The sequence below is a fragment of the Staurois parvus genome, unplaced genomic scaffold (genome assembly GCF_062004578.1).
Source record: "Staurois parvus isolate SC_StPar_1 unplaced genomic scaffold, SC_StPar_1.0 ptg000220l, whole genome shotgun sequence".
Lineage (NCBI taxonomy): Eukaryota > Metazoa > Chordata > Amphibia > Anura > Ranidae > Staurois > Staurois parvus.
Window position 1 is genome coordinate 1,138,753 of NW_028318016.1, and position 12,117 is coordinate 1,150,869.

Here is a 12,117-nt window from a genome sequence, read left to right on the forward strand (position 1 = left end):
TTTTGTCTCTTTTGCTCATTTCCTCCTCCTTTTTTTGGTCTATGGGACTCACATCATACAGGTGGCTATAGCATTTTTGGAACCTATTAACGATATCGGTGGTAGAATACACCATTTCTCCTTTGTTATCTTAATTTTATCTATAAAGTTTCTCAATTTCTTTTCCTTTAGTTTCCTCATCAAATATTTTCTGGGTTTTTCCCCCATGTTTTGCCTCAAAACAAAGTGTTTTTAACACTACTACAATCGCTCACTAATACACGGATTAGGCTTAATAAATATTAAAGCAAAACATGATTTATTGAATAAGTTCTGTCAGTATAATAACATAAGAATTGCAAATCATATTTAGATCATATTATAGCAAGAATAAAGCATCAATACATCACTGGATATTGAAGCATCACCCATTGCCCAACGATTGGGGGACTCAGCAAAGGGGAAATCCGGGAAATCACCGCAAGGCACGTCTGCCACGTCTTCAACGAGTCCCAAATTCTCCTTGAATCCCTCGTCTTTTATATACATAATTTGCACTGTCCTTGTCTACTGCCATGCGCAGTAGACTCTGTTTGCATAACTATTGTGACTATTAACCTTGACTTGTTCGACTATATACCTTGTAACTATAAATCCATGACTGATTGCGACTGTACATCTGGTAACTATGAATCATAGATCTAGCCTTGATAGATTTTAACAATGTCCTTGTCTTATTATTCTAAACTCTAATTACTTCTCCACTGATTTATACTACTAAAATTTGGCAATTGAGTGTCAATCATCGTTCACACATACATTCTATACACCCATGTCACATATGTATCACACCCCATCAATATCTTTCCTTTGAAACCCTATTAAATATCCTTCTCGACTCCTGTTCCATAAGATCTTTTAGTTCTTCTCTTTTGCTAATTATCCTCTGATACATATCTGTACCCATCTTCTTTTTATGTAACCGTTCTGACTTGTAGAGCTCCTCAGTCACCATCTTTCTTTTTTCCCCCTCATTCTTTCTTTTTTTCTGTTCACATCGAGATCAGTATTTCTCTAATATATGCTTTGTGTGCCTCCCAGACTCCTTAATCTCGAAAAAATTGCCCTATTTCCCCCCTTAGTCTTTTTCCTAACTCGGCGTCTTATATAAGCATCTCATTTTTTCTCCACAGTGTTATTTTATCTTGATCCCTACCCACCTGTAGCCTCATTGTGATGGGAGCATGATCTGAGATAGACATAACCTCTATGTTGGCGTCAACCAAGGGCTCCAATTGTTTATGTTCGATCATTATATAATCCAGTCTTGAATACGATCCATGTACAGGAGAGAAGGGGGGGGGGGGTGTAGGGGAATCATGACACAGCTGAGGAGTATTAGGGAAGAAGAGAGGAAAGAAAAAAAAAAAAAAAAACACTCTCCCCCAATGCGATGTCCCCCTACTTCTTCTTCCTAGATACCTGCTGCCACCCTCCTGCGCCCTGCCCTCCACTCTCTCTAAACCCCTCTGACCATCCTGCAAGGTCCATTTTCTATAATTCAAATTTTTCACAAAAGTCATTAAATTCTTTTGGGAACCACAACCTCGCCGATCTTCCATCTCTCCACCCGATTAGACGAGTTGGTAAGCCCCAGTTATATCAAACTTTTTTTCTCTTTCATATGGTCTAGCAAAGGTTTCAAACATAAACATTGCTGTGCTGCCTCTCCCAAAAACTACATTAATTAATTAATTAAATGAATGTACTCCCTACTACACAAAGGGTCCCCACAAATGTGCATGTGCTATAATGCCCCGTGGGCTGGCAGTTATATCTCTCCTTCCCAGTGACTAAATCCCAAATAAACCAATAAGTAAATACAAGCTGCTTAAATGACAATAGTGCATATACAATGCCATGAAACTGTGCATACAGTGAAATTGTATAAAACAATATATATATATATATATATATATATATATATATATTAAAGACCAAATAATTGTGCAAACATAAACGTTTAAAAAAAATGGAAAGTTACAAAAAAAAAAAACAAAGAAACCCCCATCCGCATCCAGTGTGAATTTTAAGTGATACAGTAGTAAATCTTCTTATCCATAGCAATTTTGTGTGCATAGTACTCCAATTAGTGCTCCCCCTCCAGAGCCCCACTCACCACAGATAAATTGACCACCTGGAATGGTAGGTCAAATATCGCATGAGATGTTGCAGGAAAGTTGGCCATCTGTGTGGTCTTGATAACTCTATATGCTGATGACAGACTCCATAGTGGAAACACCTCTAAATCAATCGTTTGCGACAAAACTCCCCCAGAACCTCCACAGTACTCCACCACCATAAAAACATCAAAGGGAAACCTCCATAGCATAACACCATGTTTAATAGGTAAAAAACATTTAAAATTCTTCTGATCAGTCCTCTGCGCAGGTTATACTCACACACTTTAAAGCTTTCAAACTTCTCCCTCATATTCGTTCCCTATCTCCAAAGTGATGGAATCAAACAATCACATCTCTGGGACTTTCTGCTAGTACTCCTTTTGGCCATCTGATCCTATGTACTCTCTCATTTTTCAATTTCTCTGTCACTTGTCTTCCTATAATTGGATTACAGATTCTCCTGTAAGTCCTCTACCTGTCCCTTTTCTGGTGGTAGGCTCCTAATCCTAAGATTGTTTCTCCTGTTGCGGTTCTCCTGATCTTCTACTATGGAGTATAACTTTCTCTGTTTTTACACATCTCCTCCACCTGCGATTCCAGTTTATTAATTTGTTGTGCATATCCCTCCATTTTCCCCTCTACTTCATCAATCCAGGTTAGTATCTGACCGAGGTCAGTGCGAAGCATCCCAATCTCATTTTTCATGGACATCTCTAGTTTCGTGACCATTTCCGCCTGTTCATTTTTTAAAAGTGATTGTGGCATAGGACCTTGCTGTTCTGTATTTCCTTGTTCTCTTACACTTTCCCTATTTATAGGTTCTTTAATCGGGTTCTCTTCCAGTATCCCGAATGAAAGTCTGGATTGATCTCTGTCATATTTTTTAGATCCTTCATAGTAATTCTCCCGGGTTTGAGTCTCAGGGCTTTTTTCCTGTGGGGGTATATACTTTCTTACAGTACTAGTATTTACACTTGATTGGGGTTTTTTTGAGTGTTACAGTTCAATTTCCGCTAATTCTCTATATCAGAATACTGACCCTGGTACAGCTTTCTTTTTCCTTCTGCTAATACTCCCTAAAAGTCCCTTTGTGTTATGTAAAGAGAGATAGACCCACCAACCCCCAGACCACCGGGGCCCTCCGATCATGTTCTTCTCTTTTTACACAATGATCACAGCATGCGATTATTTACAGCAAAAACGACAGTTCTTTAACCACTTGCCGACCGCAGATAGCCAAATGACAGCTTCGCTGTGGCCGGCCAGTTCTGGGAGGGCGTCATATGACGTCCCCCCAGAATGCGCGCTCCCCCGGGGGCGTGGCACCCGGTGATGTCCATGATCGCTGTCTCCTACGGACACAGCTGATCATGTGAGGTGGTAAAAGGCCAATCACACGAGCCTTTTACCACGTGATCAGCCGTGTCCAATGACACAGCAGATCACCGGTAAATGCAGTTGCCGGTTATCGGCTGCACTTTCCTCACGCTGTGACAGAGTGAGGAAAGTACTGCCGATAACCGGCATTTGTCAGAGGAGGGATCAGCACCGATGATCAGTGCCCTGATGATCGGTGCTCAGAAGTGCCACCCACAAGTGATGCCCATCTGTACCCAGCAGTGACGCCCATCTGTGCCCAGCAGTGACGCTCACAAGTGTTCAGCAGTGCCACCCACCTCTGCCCATTAGTGCCCAGCAGTGCCAATCAGCTGTGCCCAGCACTGCCACCCATCAGTGCTGCCCAGCAGTGCCACCCATCAGTGTTGCCCAGCAGTGCCGCCAGTCAGTGCCCAGCAGTGCTGCCCATCAGTGCTCAGCAGTGCTGCCAGTCAGTGCCATCAGTTAGTGCCACCCATCAGTGCCGCCCATCAGTGCTTATCATTGTTGCATATTAGTGCCAGCTCATCAGTGCTGCCCATCAGTGCTGCCTATTAGTGCCCATCATTGTTGCATATCAGTGCCACCTCATCCGTGCAGACTATCAGTGCCACCTCATCAGTGACGCCTATCAGTGCCCGTCAGTGCTGCTCATCAGTACCCATCAATGCTGCCTATCAGTGCAGCCTCATCAACGCACATCAGTGAAGGAGAAAAATTACCTGTTTGCAAAATTTTATAATAGAAACAAAGAAAACATTTTTTTTCAAAATGTTTGCTCTTTTTTTGTTTATAGCGCAAAAAATAAAACACCCAGCAACGATTACATACCACCAAAAGAAAGCTCTATTTGTGTGAACAAAATGATAAAAATGTCATATGGGTGCAGTGTAGCATGACCGCGCAATTGTCATTCAAAGTGCAACAGCGTTTAAAGCTGAAAATTGGCCTGGACACGTAGGGGGTAAAAGTGCCCAGTAGGCTAGTGGTTAAAGAGTTTTAACCACAACCTGCGGCAACTTACAATCATCTTCATGCAGCATGTGCACTACTTCTCCGTCCCTGCTCACTCCTTCTTTTGGCCCGCTTTCCCAGCCAAGGTTCCTAGGTTAGGGTATATGCTGTGGAGGGTCCCCCCATGTCAAGGGTCTTGGGGTAATTTCTGAGGTAACTTGTAATGCGGGGGGGGGTTCTCTGTATAGCCCACCGGCTCCTACACCTCCAGTCGCTCTCCCACAACTTCCAGGTATAATGACCACTTCCGCACAGGCAATTTCACGGGCACCACCGGCGCCCTTCCGTCTCTCAGATGTCCCGCCGCTCTCTTCCGCCGAACCCACAGGGCTTCCCTGGCTTCCGACTTTCAGTCCCCGCCGGCCGCCCACAAGCTCCTGAGCGACCAACCGCGGATACCGCCCGGGGACCTCCACCACACAGGCCACCAACAACACCTGGTCACCGGACCGCTCATCTCCCAGCCACCACGGACACAGGCTCAGGTAGGGTCCAGGGCTAATCCCACGTGGGACTCATACGAGCACCCGGAGCTCCTTTGCTAACAGCGCCATGTTTCGGCTCCTCCCCTCTACATTGACTTCTGTTTAATGAAGTTGCAAGTCACAGTGCAATCGGAGGTACAAATCTCACTGATCTGAAGCTTTGAAATCGCTCTACTTCAAGTGAAGTAGCGAGATTTCAAAATTGCATTCAGTGTGAACCAGGCTTAATCAAAAATCAGCAATAGGTTTTCAACTGGACCATGAGTGTGGGTTCTGATTTGGTTTGGGGATCATCATAACAGAAGCTTTCATAGATTGGTGGGTAAGCATTACCTTTCTGAAGATAATTGAAGGTTGTTGCTAAGTGTGGAGTTGAAATGTCAGGAGAGTTGCTATCTGTGCCAGCTCTGCTTTTAGTTGTGAGGGTTTTGTTATCTGCAAGGACCCCCTGTTCTGCGATATCAGAGCTTAGTGCTATTTTGTGTTGCTCCAGGATGGTAGTAAATTGGAACAGTTGAAAGAATTTTTCTGCTTTTTCAGAGGGAAATGAAGGTGTGATAGCATAGAGCTGAGATAGCTGTAGCTGGAACTCGGGAGATTATTTCTACTGGAATATAAATTAGTTTGCTCTTACTAATATGAGGAGCAATGGGACTTTTTTTTTGCTCAAAGCAACACAGGCGTTTTGGTAACATAGGGTTAGGTTTATTGCTTTATGCATAGAAATTTTGTTTTGTTGTTTTTCGACAGTATCTGTCAAACAAAGATTTAATTCTGTACAGATTTAAGTACTAAGTGGATGCATGTTTGTTGGTTGTTTGGATTAGCTGTCTCCTAAGGACCGTTTTGTATGCATTTCACAGTACAGCAGGTGAAGATACTGAGTCTTTGTCAGAAAGTAATTCCTCATAATAGTTTTAAGTTTCACTAAAACCTCAGGATGTGAGTCATTGAGGGACTATGAAGTGTGACGCGGTTTGTGTAAAACAGAGCAACAATATACTATAGTGAGGTCATGGTCTGACCATGGCGCTGATAGAATTTTGCCTCTAGAGCAGTGGTCTGCAAACTGCGGCTTGTAGGATGGATGTGGCCCTTAGCTTGCCTTTATCAGGCCCTTTGGGCACTCTTCCTCCCACTGCTGCCAACAATGGGGCATAATTCCTGTTATTGACATCAACAATGAGGCAGTATTTCTCCCACTGACATCGATGGTGCAGTTTTCCTCCCTCTAATGCCAAAACTGCACTGTTTCCTCCCATTGACGCCAAAACAATTTCCACTCCCAGTGGCTATATCCGGTCCCCATAAAGTCTGGAGGACAGTAAACTGGCCCTTTGTTTAGAAAGTTTGGAGACCCCTGCTCTAGAGAGTACTGGGTGGGAAAAGTGCTTGACCCAGATATGGTCTCTGAGGGTGTGGCGATCATGGGAAGCAGAGTACGAATTGTAGTCCCAAAGAAGAGGTTTTAGTTTACGCCAGGCATCCACAAGGTCTGATTTCACTGACCCTGGAAAGTCAGCTATGGTACATCTCCAGAGAAGTTCTTTTCTGTGTAGGAAATGTAGATTCGTGATAACATTGGGTGGCGGTCCATCAGGTAGACACAGTCCATTTTCGGCCGGTAGCTCAGGTGCCAATTCTTGAACATTTATAGTATCTGGTAGGCCTCACATGCAGAGGTTGCTGTGACAGGCACGGTTCTCTCTTCTGGTAGGAATCTTAGCTCTTTTTTTGGGGGGGGCTGTACACTGTCCCGGATTTATTGGCAGAGTTCCATCATGATGGTGGAGGATGAGGATGGTGGAGGAGGCCTACAATCCCTAAGCAAGTAATCTCAAGTTAAAGTTTCATATGGAAGGTCAGTTATCGCCTCTGTGAGTTATAGCATCCGTGGACATCCAAAATGCCTATATGCATATTCCCATTTCTCAGTAGGAGACGAACACTTCCAGTTTGTCACACTGCCATTTGGCCTATCCTCTGCTCCCAGAATATTCACAAAGGCATATGAACCCCTTCCTGACCAGTGAATAACATGGGTCAGTCAGGTTGTAGGGTATTTAGATGACCTTATTTTGAGCTCTGATCTCCTCTCCAGGGCTGTTCAGATACTTCAACATTTTCAGTTGGGTTATCAGCTTTCAAGAATCCACACTCCCAACTGTCCTCTAGAATACTTGACTCTCATTCTAGACACAGCTTAAGCAAAAGTCTTCCAGAAAACAAACTGGTCTCCCTCAGATTTCGCACTCAGGCCTTAAGGCCAAGGAGACGTTCATCTGTGAGACTCTGCATGAGAGTTCTGGGTCTTATGGTTGCCTGCTTCAATGCTGTGTTTCATATGCCCAATTCCATTCATGGCCTCTCCAATACAAGATCTTGTGGACATGAAAAAACATGCTACCTCTCTCAACCTCCCTATGATTCTACCCAAGCAAGCAAGTTCCTGGTGGATTTCCAGCCCAGTCTTGACAATTGAGAAGTCATTTCAGCCATACTAATGGAAGGTGATAACAACAGGTGCCAGCCTCTCAGACTGGGTAGGGGTGTACCACTCTTTCACAGTTCAGGATATATGGTCACCCAAGAAAGTCAAGCTCTCCATCAACCCCTTGGAACTCAGAGCAATAAAAGTGGTTCTGCACCACCGTACCCCCTTTCTTCAGGGACACTAGATAAGGGTGCAGTCAGAAAACACTATTGCTGTGGCCTACATCAGTCACCAGGGGGTTTCTAGGCATCATGCAGCCTTAAAGGAAGCAATCCTGAGCATCTTCTAGACACAGAAACACTGTCTAGCTATCTCTGCTGTTCAAGAGGAATGGGCCTGTCACCCTGACAATTTCAACCTGATATATCAGAAATGGGGACTCTGAACATGGATATCCTGGCCTCCAGGTTCAAATACAAGTTACCTCTGCTTGTGACCAGGACTAAAAATCCTCTAGCACTGGCATTGGATGATCTGATTATTCCCTGGCCTCATTTCAGGCTAAGTTATGCTTTTCCTCCAGTGTGAATTCTGCCTCGACTACCTAAAATACCAGCTAGAGAAGAAACCAGTGATTCTGCATGCACCATACAGACCTAGAAAAATCTGATACACAGACTTCTATGAAACAACCCCTGGCTTCTTCCTAACAGGCCAGACCTGCCCATGGTCCCCCCTTTCATCCTGCCTCTCAATTGCTGGCCTTAATGCAGGTGTGTTTTAAATGGTGACTGCTTGAAAGCGTGCCTAATGCGGACACTTAGGTCTCCTGTCTAGTTTATAGTGGACAGGAAATGAGGGGGAAATCACCCCAACATGATTGTAGAAACCTGATAGAGGTTCTCTAAACGTTCTGTAGAAAACAATAAAAGAACATTTGCTGGTCTTATACTACATTGTTATTATCTTGTCAATGTGTGTTTAATGAGCTTGTAGTTTGAAATGTCCGCTCCTCACAGGACCTCCTGCTCTCTAGCTCCCTGGTCTCCTCCTCCCACGCCCGATTGCAGGACTTCTCCAGGACTTCCCCCATCCTCTGGAACTCCCTACCCCAATCCATCAGACTGTCACATACCCTCCTCACCTTCAGGCGCACCCTGAAAACCCTCCTCTTCAGGGAAGCCTACCCCAACCTCACCTAACACCCGACCTCACCTAACAACTAACCTCCTCCACTCCATCCCCCGCAGCCATCTCCTCCTGTGCCACCTTCCCCTCCCTCCTAGATTGTAAGCTCGAAAGAGCAGGACCCTCGAACCCCTCGTGTATTGTATTGTTACTGTCTTGTCTCATGTTCTGTCCCCCCTGCTACTGTACAGCGCTGAGCATACCCTTTGGCGCTATATAAATACTGTATAATAAAAAAATAATAATAATGTGATGTCTGTGGAAGCCCAGGTTTTGTGGCACAGAAGGATCTGTATCATTCCTGTTGTCACATATCTAGTGTAGATCAAGCTAGAGAGGGGGGCTTTTCTTGCACCTTTTGTTCTACACCCCTGGTAGTGAGGGCACAGAGTGGCACAAGGGCTGATGTTACAGGCAGCACCAGCTGGTGTTTACAGGAAGCAGATGACTGTAGTTCACCAAGCAGGAAATGGAACACAGTGACACTTGATCGGCAGACAGGAGCGTAGCCAAGACACAAGCCAAAAGGTCTTTAACAGCCAGGCTGCGAGGTACAGGAACATCAGGCAGAGGCAGAGTCAGATTACAAGCTAGGATCTTTACACAGTTGGGCAGTGAGGTACAGGTGCACAAGATAGGAACAGAGTCAAGATACAAGCCAAGATCACAGCTGGCAGGCAGAAATTCATATACAGGTCAGGGGCAAGCCAAATTGTACAGTGTACAGGGCAAGCTGAGTTGTAGGCAGGTATGGCAGGTCAAGGCTCAGGTAAAGCAGGAACTAGCTGAAGACCACTCAACAATCCACTCATGTCATAGTCTAGCTTAAATAGGCTATTTGGCGCATGTGCCTGTACAGGGCATGCGTGTACATGAGCATACAGTATGTTTTGTGGGCAAGCTAACACATTCGCGCATGCGTACCAATGCCCATTTTGCAGTGAGCCTTTGCTCAGAATTATGAGCATGTGCATGAGCATGTAGTAGCCTTCCGGTTCCAACACGTACTGAGCTTCTCTTACACCAACATTGCTAAAAGCAAGAAAAGCCTCTTCCAGGAAATTCTGTTATAGTATCTGGAAATTCTTTGCCTAAGATGTGAACATAGGCACTTCAACCCCAGAGATTACTCAGTGCCTTGCATTCTTGCCTTCCTACAACCGGGACTTGACCAGAACTTAGCCTTAAGCACACTTAAGGGACAGGTTTTTACCTTTTCCATTCTTTTCAAAGAATTTCTGTCTTTGTTTGAGGGACAGGTGAGTGGCTGTTTTTTAAAAGTCAGTAGCTACAGTTTTTGTAGCTGCTGACTTTTATAGTGTGACTGGAACTCCTGTACTGTAGGATTAAGATAAGAGGAATTTGTCTTACCTGTAAATTTTATATCTTGGTGTACAGTACAGGACACAGGGCACCCTCCCCTCTCCTCCTGTGTTACTCTGCACTGTTTGCCAAAAAACTGAGGACTCCAGAGTGGAGTAGAAGTATAGGTGGATGCCCAGGGGGGTGTGTTATCAAAAGCTTTGCCACTGCCCAATCACCTGAAAGTAGCAGCCTATAACCCAGGGTCTATGAATATCAAGCCTTTCTCCTGAACTGTACTCCCAAGATATGGAATTTACAAGTAAGTTAAAATTCCATTTTTTTTTTAGGCTTTACTTAAAGTCGGTCTTCTGAACACATTTTGTCAAACAGAAGCTATTACTGTAATCCCCCATTGCAAATATGCACAACAAATCCTAGAAAATGTGCTACTGCTTGTAATGTAGATTGCAAACAACCTTAGAGCTGATGCACACATGTGCGGTGCTGATTGAAGCTCAGGTTTCACAGATCATTGATACAGTAGTTGTTCAGTGATTTATGTCAGGTTTACATCAGGTTCAGGACAGGATTAGCTCAGGATTTTATCCTGTTCACACATGTGGGGTTTAGAAATGGTTCCCATAAAAGTCAATAGCCTGTAATCCGCACCTGAACTTGAAGGCATTGCTCAGAAATCGTGCATGACTCTTTTTCGAACCGCGCTGAATCCACTCCGCCAGTGCACCAGACATATGTGAACAGGCACCATAGGAAGCAATGTTTTTTCAAATCATGTGGATTAGATGCTTTTCAAACCACATCCAATCCGCATCTGTGCACAGCATTAATAACAAAGTAACAGCCTTTACCATACTACTTGCAACATTTCAGTTTGAGAAAACATGTTTCTTTTTCACTTTACAGTAATCTACACCATCCTCTTATTCTCCATCTATTAGCTGTGTGTACCTCATCCACTCTGGAGAGAACAAGCCTTGTATTTGAGAGGGTCAATTTTGGTTCCTTATACCACATTTTACATGAAAAGGTGATGTGTTTTTTTTTGTCATGTTGTACACGAAGTAACCTGCTTTTATGACGTGTGTTTTAATTTAACAACAATGTAAAATTGCATAAAGTGAAAATACAAATATAGCACAGCACAGTGATACAATGTGGTGCCTGATTGTATGATAATGAAAAGAAAAAAGTTAAATCCTAGCACTGGAATATTTTGTCAAAGTTGTTACTGTTTATTTTTTACAGTCAATACAACGAGTTCCTTGTGCTGCTGGCTGTAGTTTTAGTTTATTTAGAAGATTGTCTTCTGATCTTCCACTAACTCCTACCACCATAATCTTCAAGTGCCTTGGGGGTTAATAGAGTTTAGACCCATCATACGTACCCTTCATGAGTACCGACTATGTCTGCCATTTTTGGCCCCCCTCCTCCATTTATAGAAGCTGTACTATAGCTTCTATAAATGAAAAATTATTTAAGAATGGAGGAGGCGGACCTTTCAATAATCCTCCTGTCCTCCATGTATAAATTTATATCCTATTTTATTTATGGAAGCTATAGTATATTCTATGAATGGAGGAGGGGGACAGAAAGGACGGGTATAGTCAGGACAAGCGCATAAAAAACTTATAAAAGGTAAGTTTTTGTGTGATTTGACACTTTTTTGAGTGTCGGGCATAGGGCAATTAAGCAAAAAAGTGTGAACAGGGACAAATGGAATAACAAACATTCTGTGTGCTGAGCATAGTCAGGTGTAGAGAAGCAAACTGAAAAACACTCAATTGTTAACGGGGGTGACTAGGCATTTATATTGCATGGTATTAAGTAGAGAAACAGGATTGGGAAAACTGGAGGGGGAAAGTGGGTAGGAGGTGGCAAAGGGGTAGGAAGAAAGAATAGGTGGAGTGATGGGTAAGGGGAGAAGAGGGAGAGGGAAAGTGGGTGAGGATTTAGAATCCTTCCAGTCATGTAGGTGAAAATAGGAAGAGGCATGGTGCAATGCCTCAGCATATATTTGGCTGTGTCCAATTCACTTTTTAGTCAAAAGAGTTTTATATTCTCGGTTGAGTGTGAAATTTTGCCAGCAGAACCACGTCTGTCTCAACCGGTCTCTAAATTTCTTGTACAGACC

At 43.7% G+C, this 12,117-nt stretch overlaps 1 protein-coding gene across 1 annotated transcript in view; it reads left to right on the forward strand.

The window, feature by feature from the left end:
* TEX14 (testis expressed 14, intercellular bridge forming factor) overlaps positions 1-12,117 on the forward strand; it is a 206,445-nt gene that overhangs the window by 141,314 nt on the left and 53,014 nt on the right. Inside the window, exon 8 of the mRNA XM_089679189.1 lies at positions 10,890-11,013. Within this exon, the coding sequence (XP_089535315.1) occupies positions 10,890-11,013 (124 nt within the window). The remainder of the gene's footprint in view (positions 1-10,889; positions 11,014-12,117) is intronic.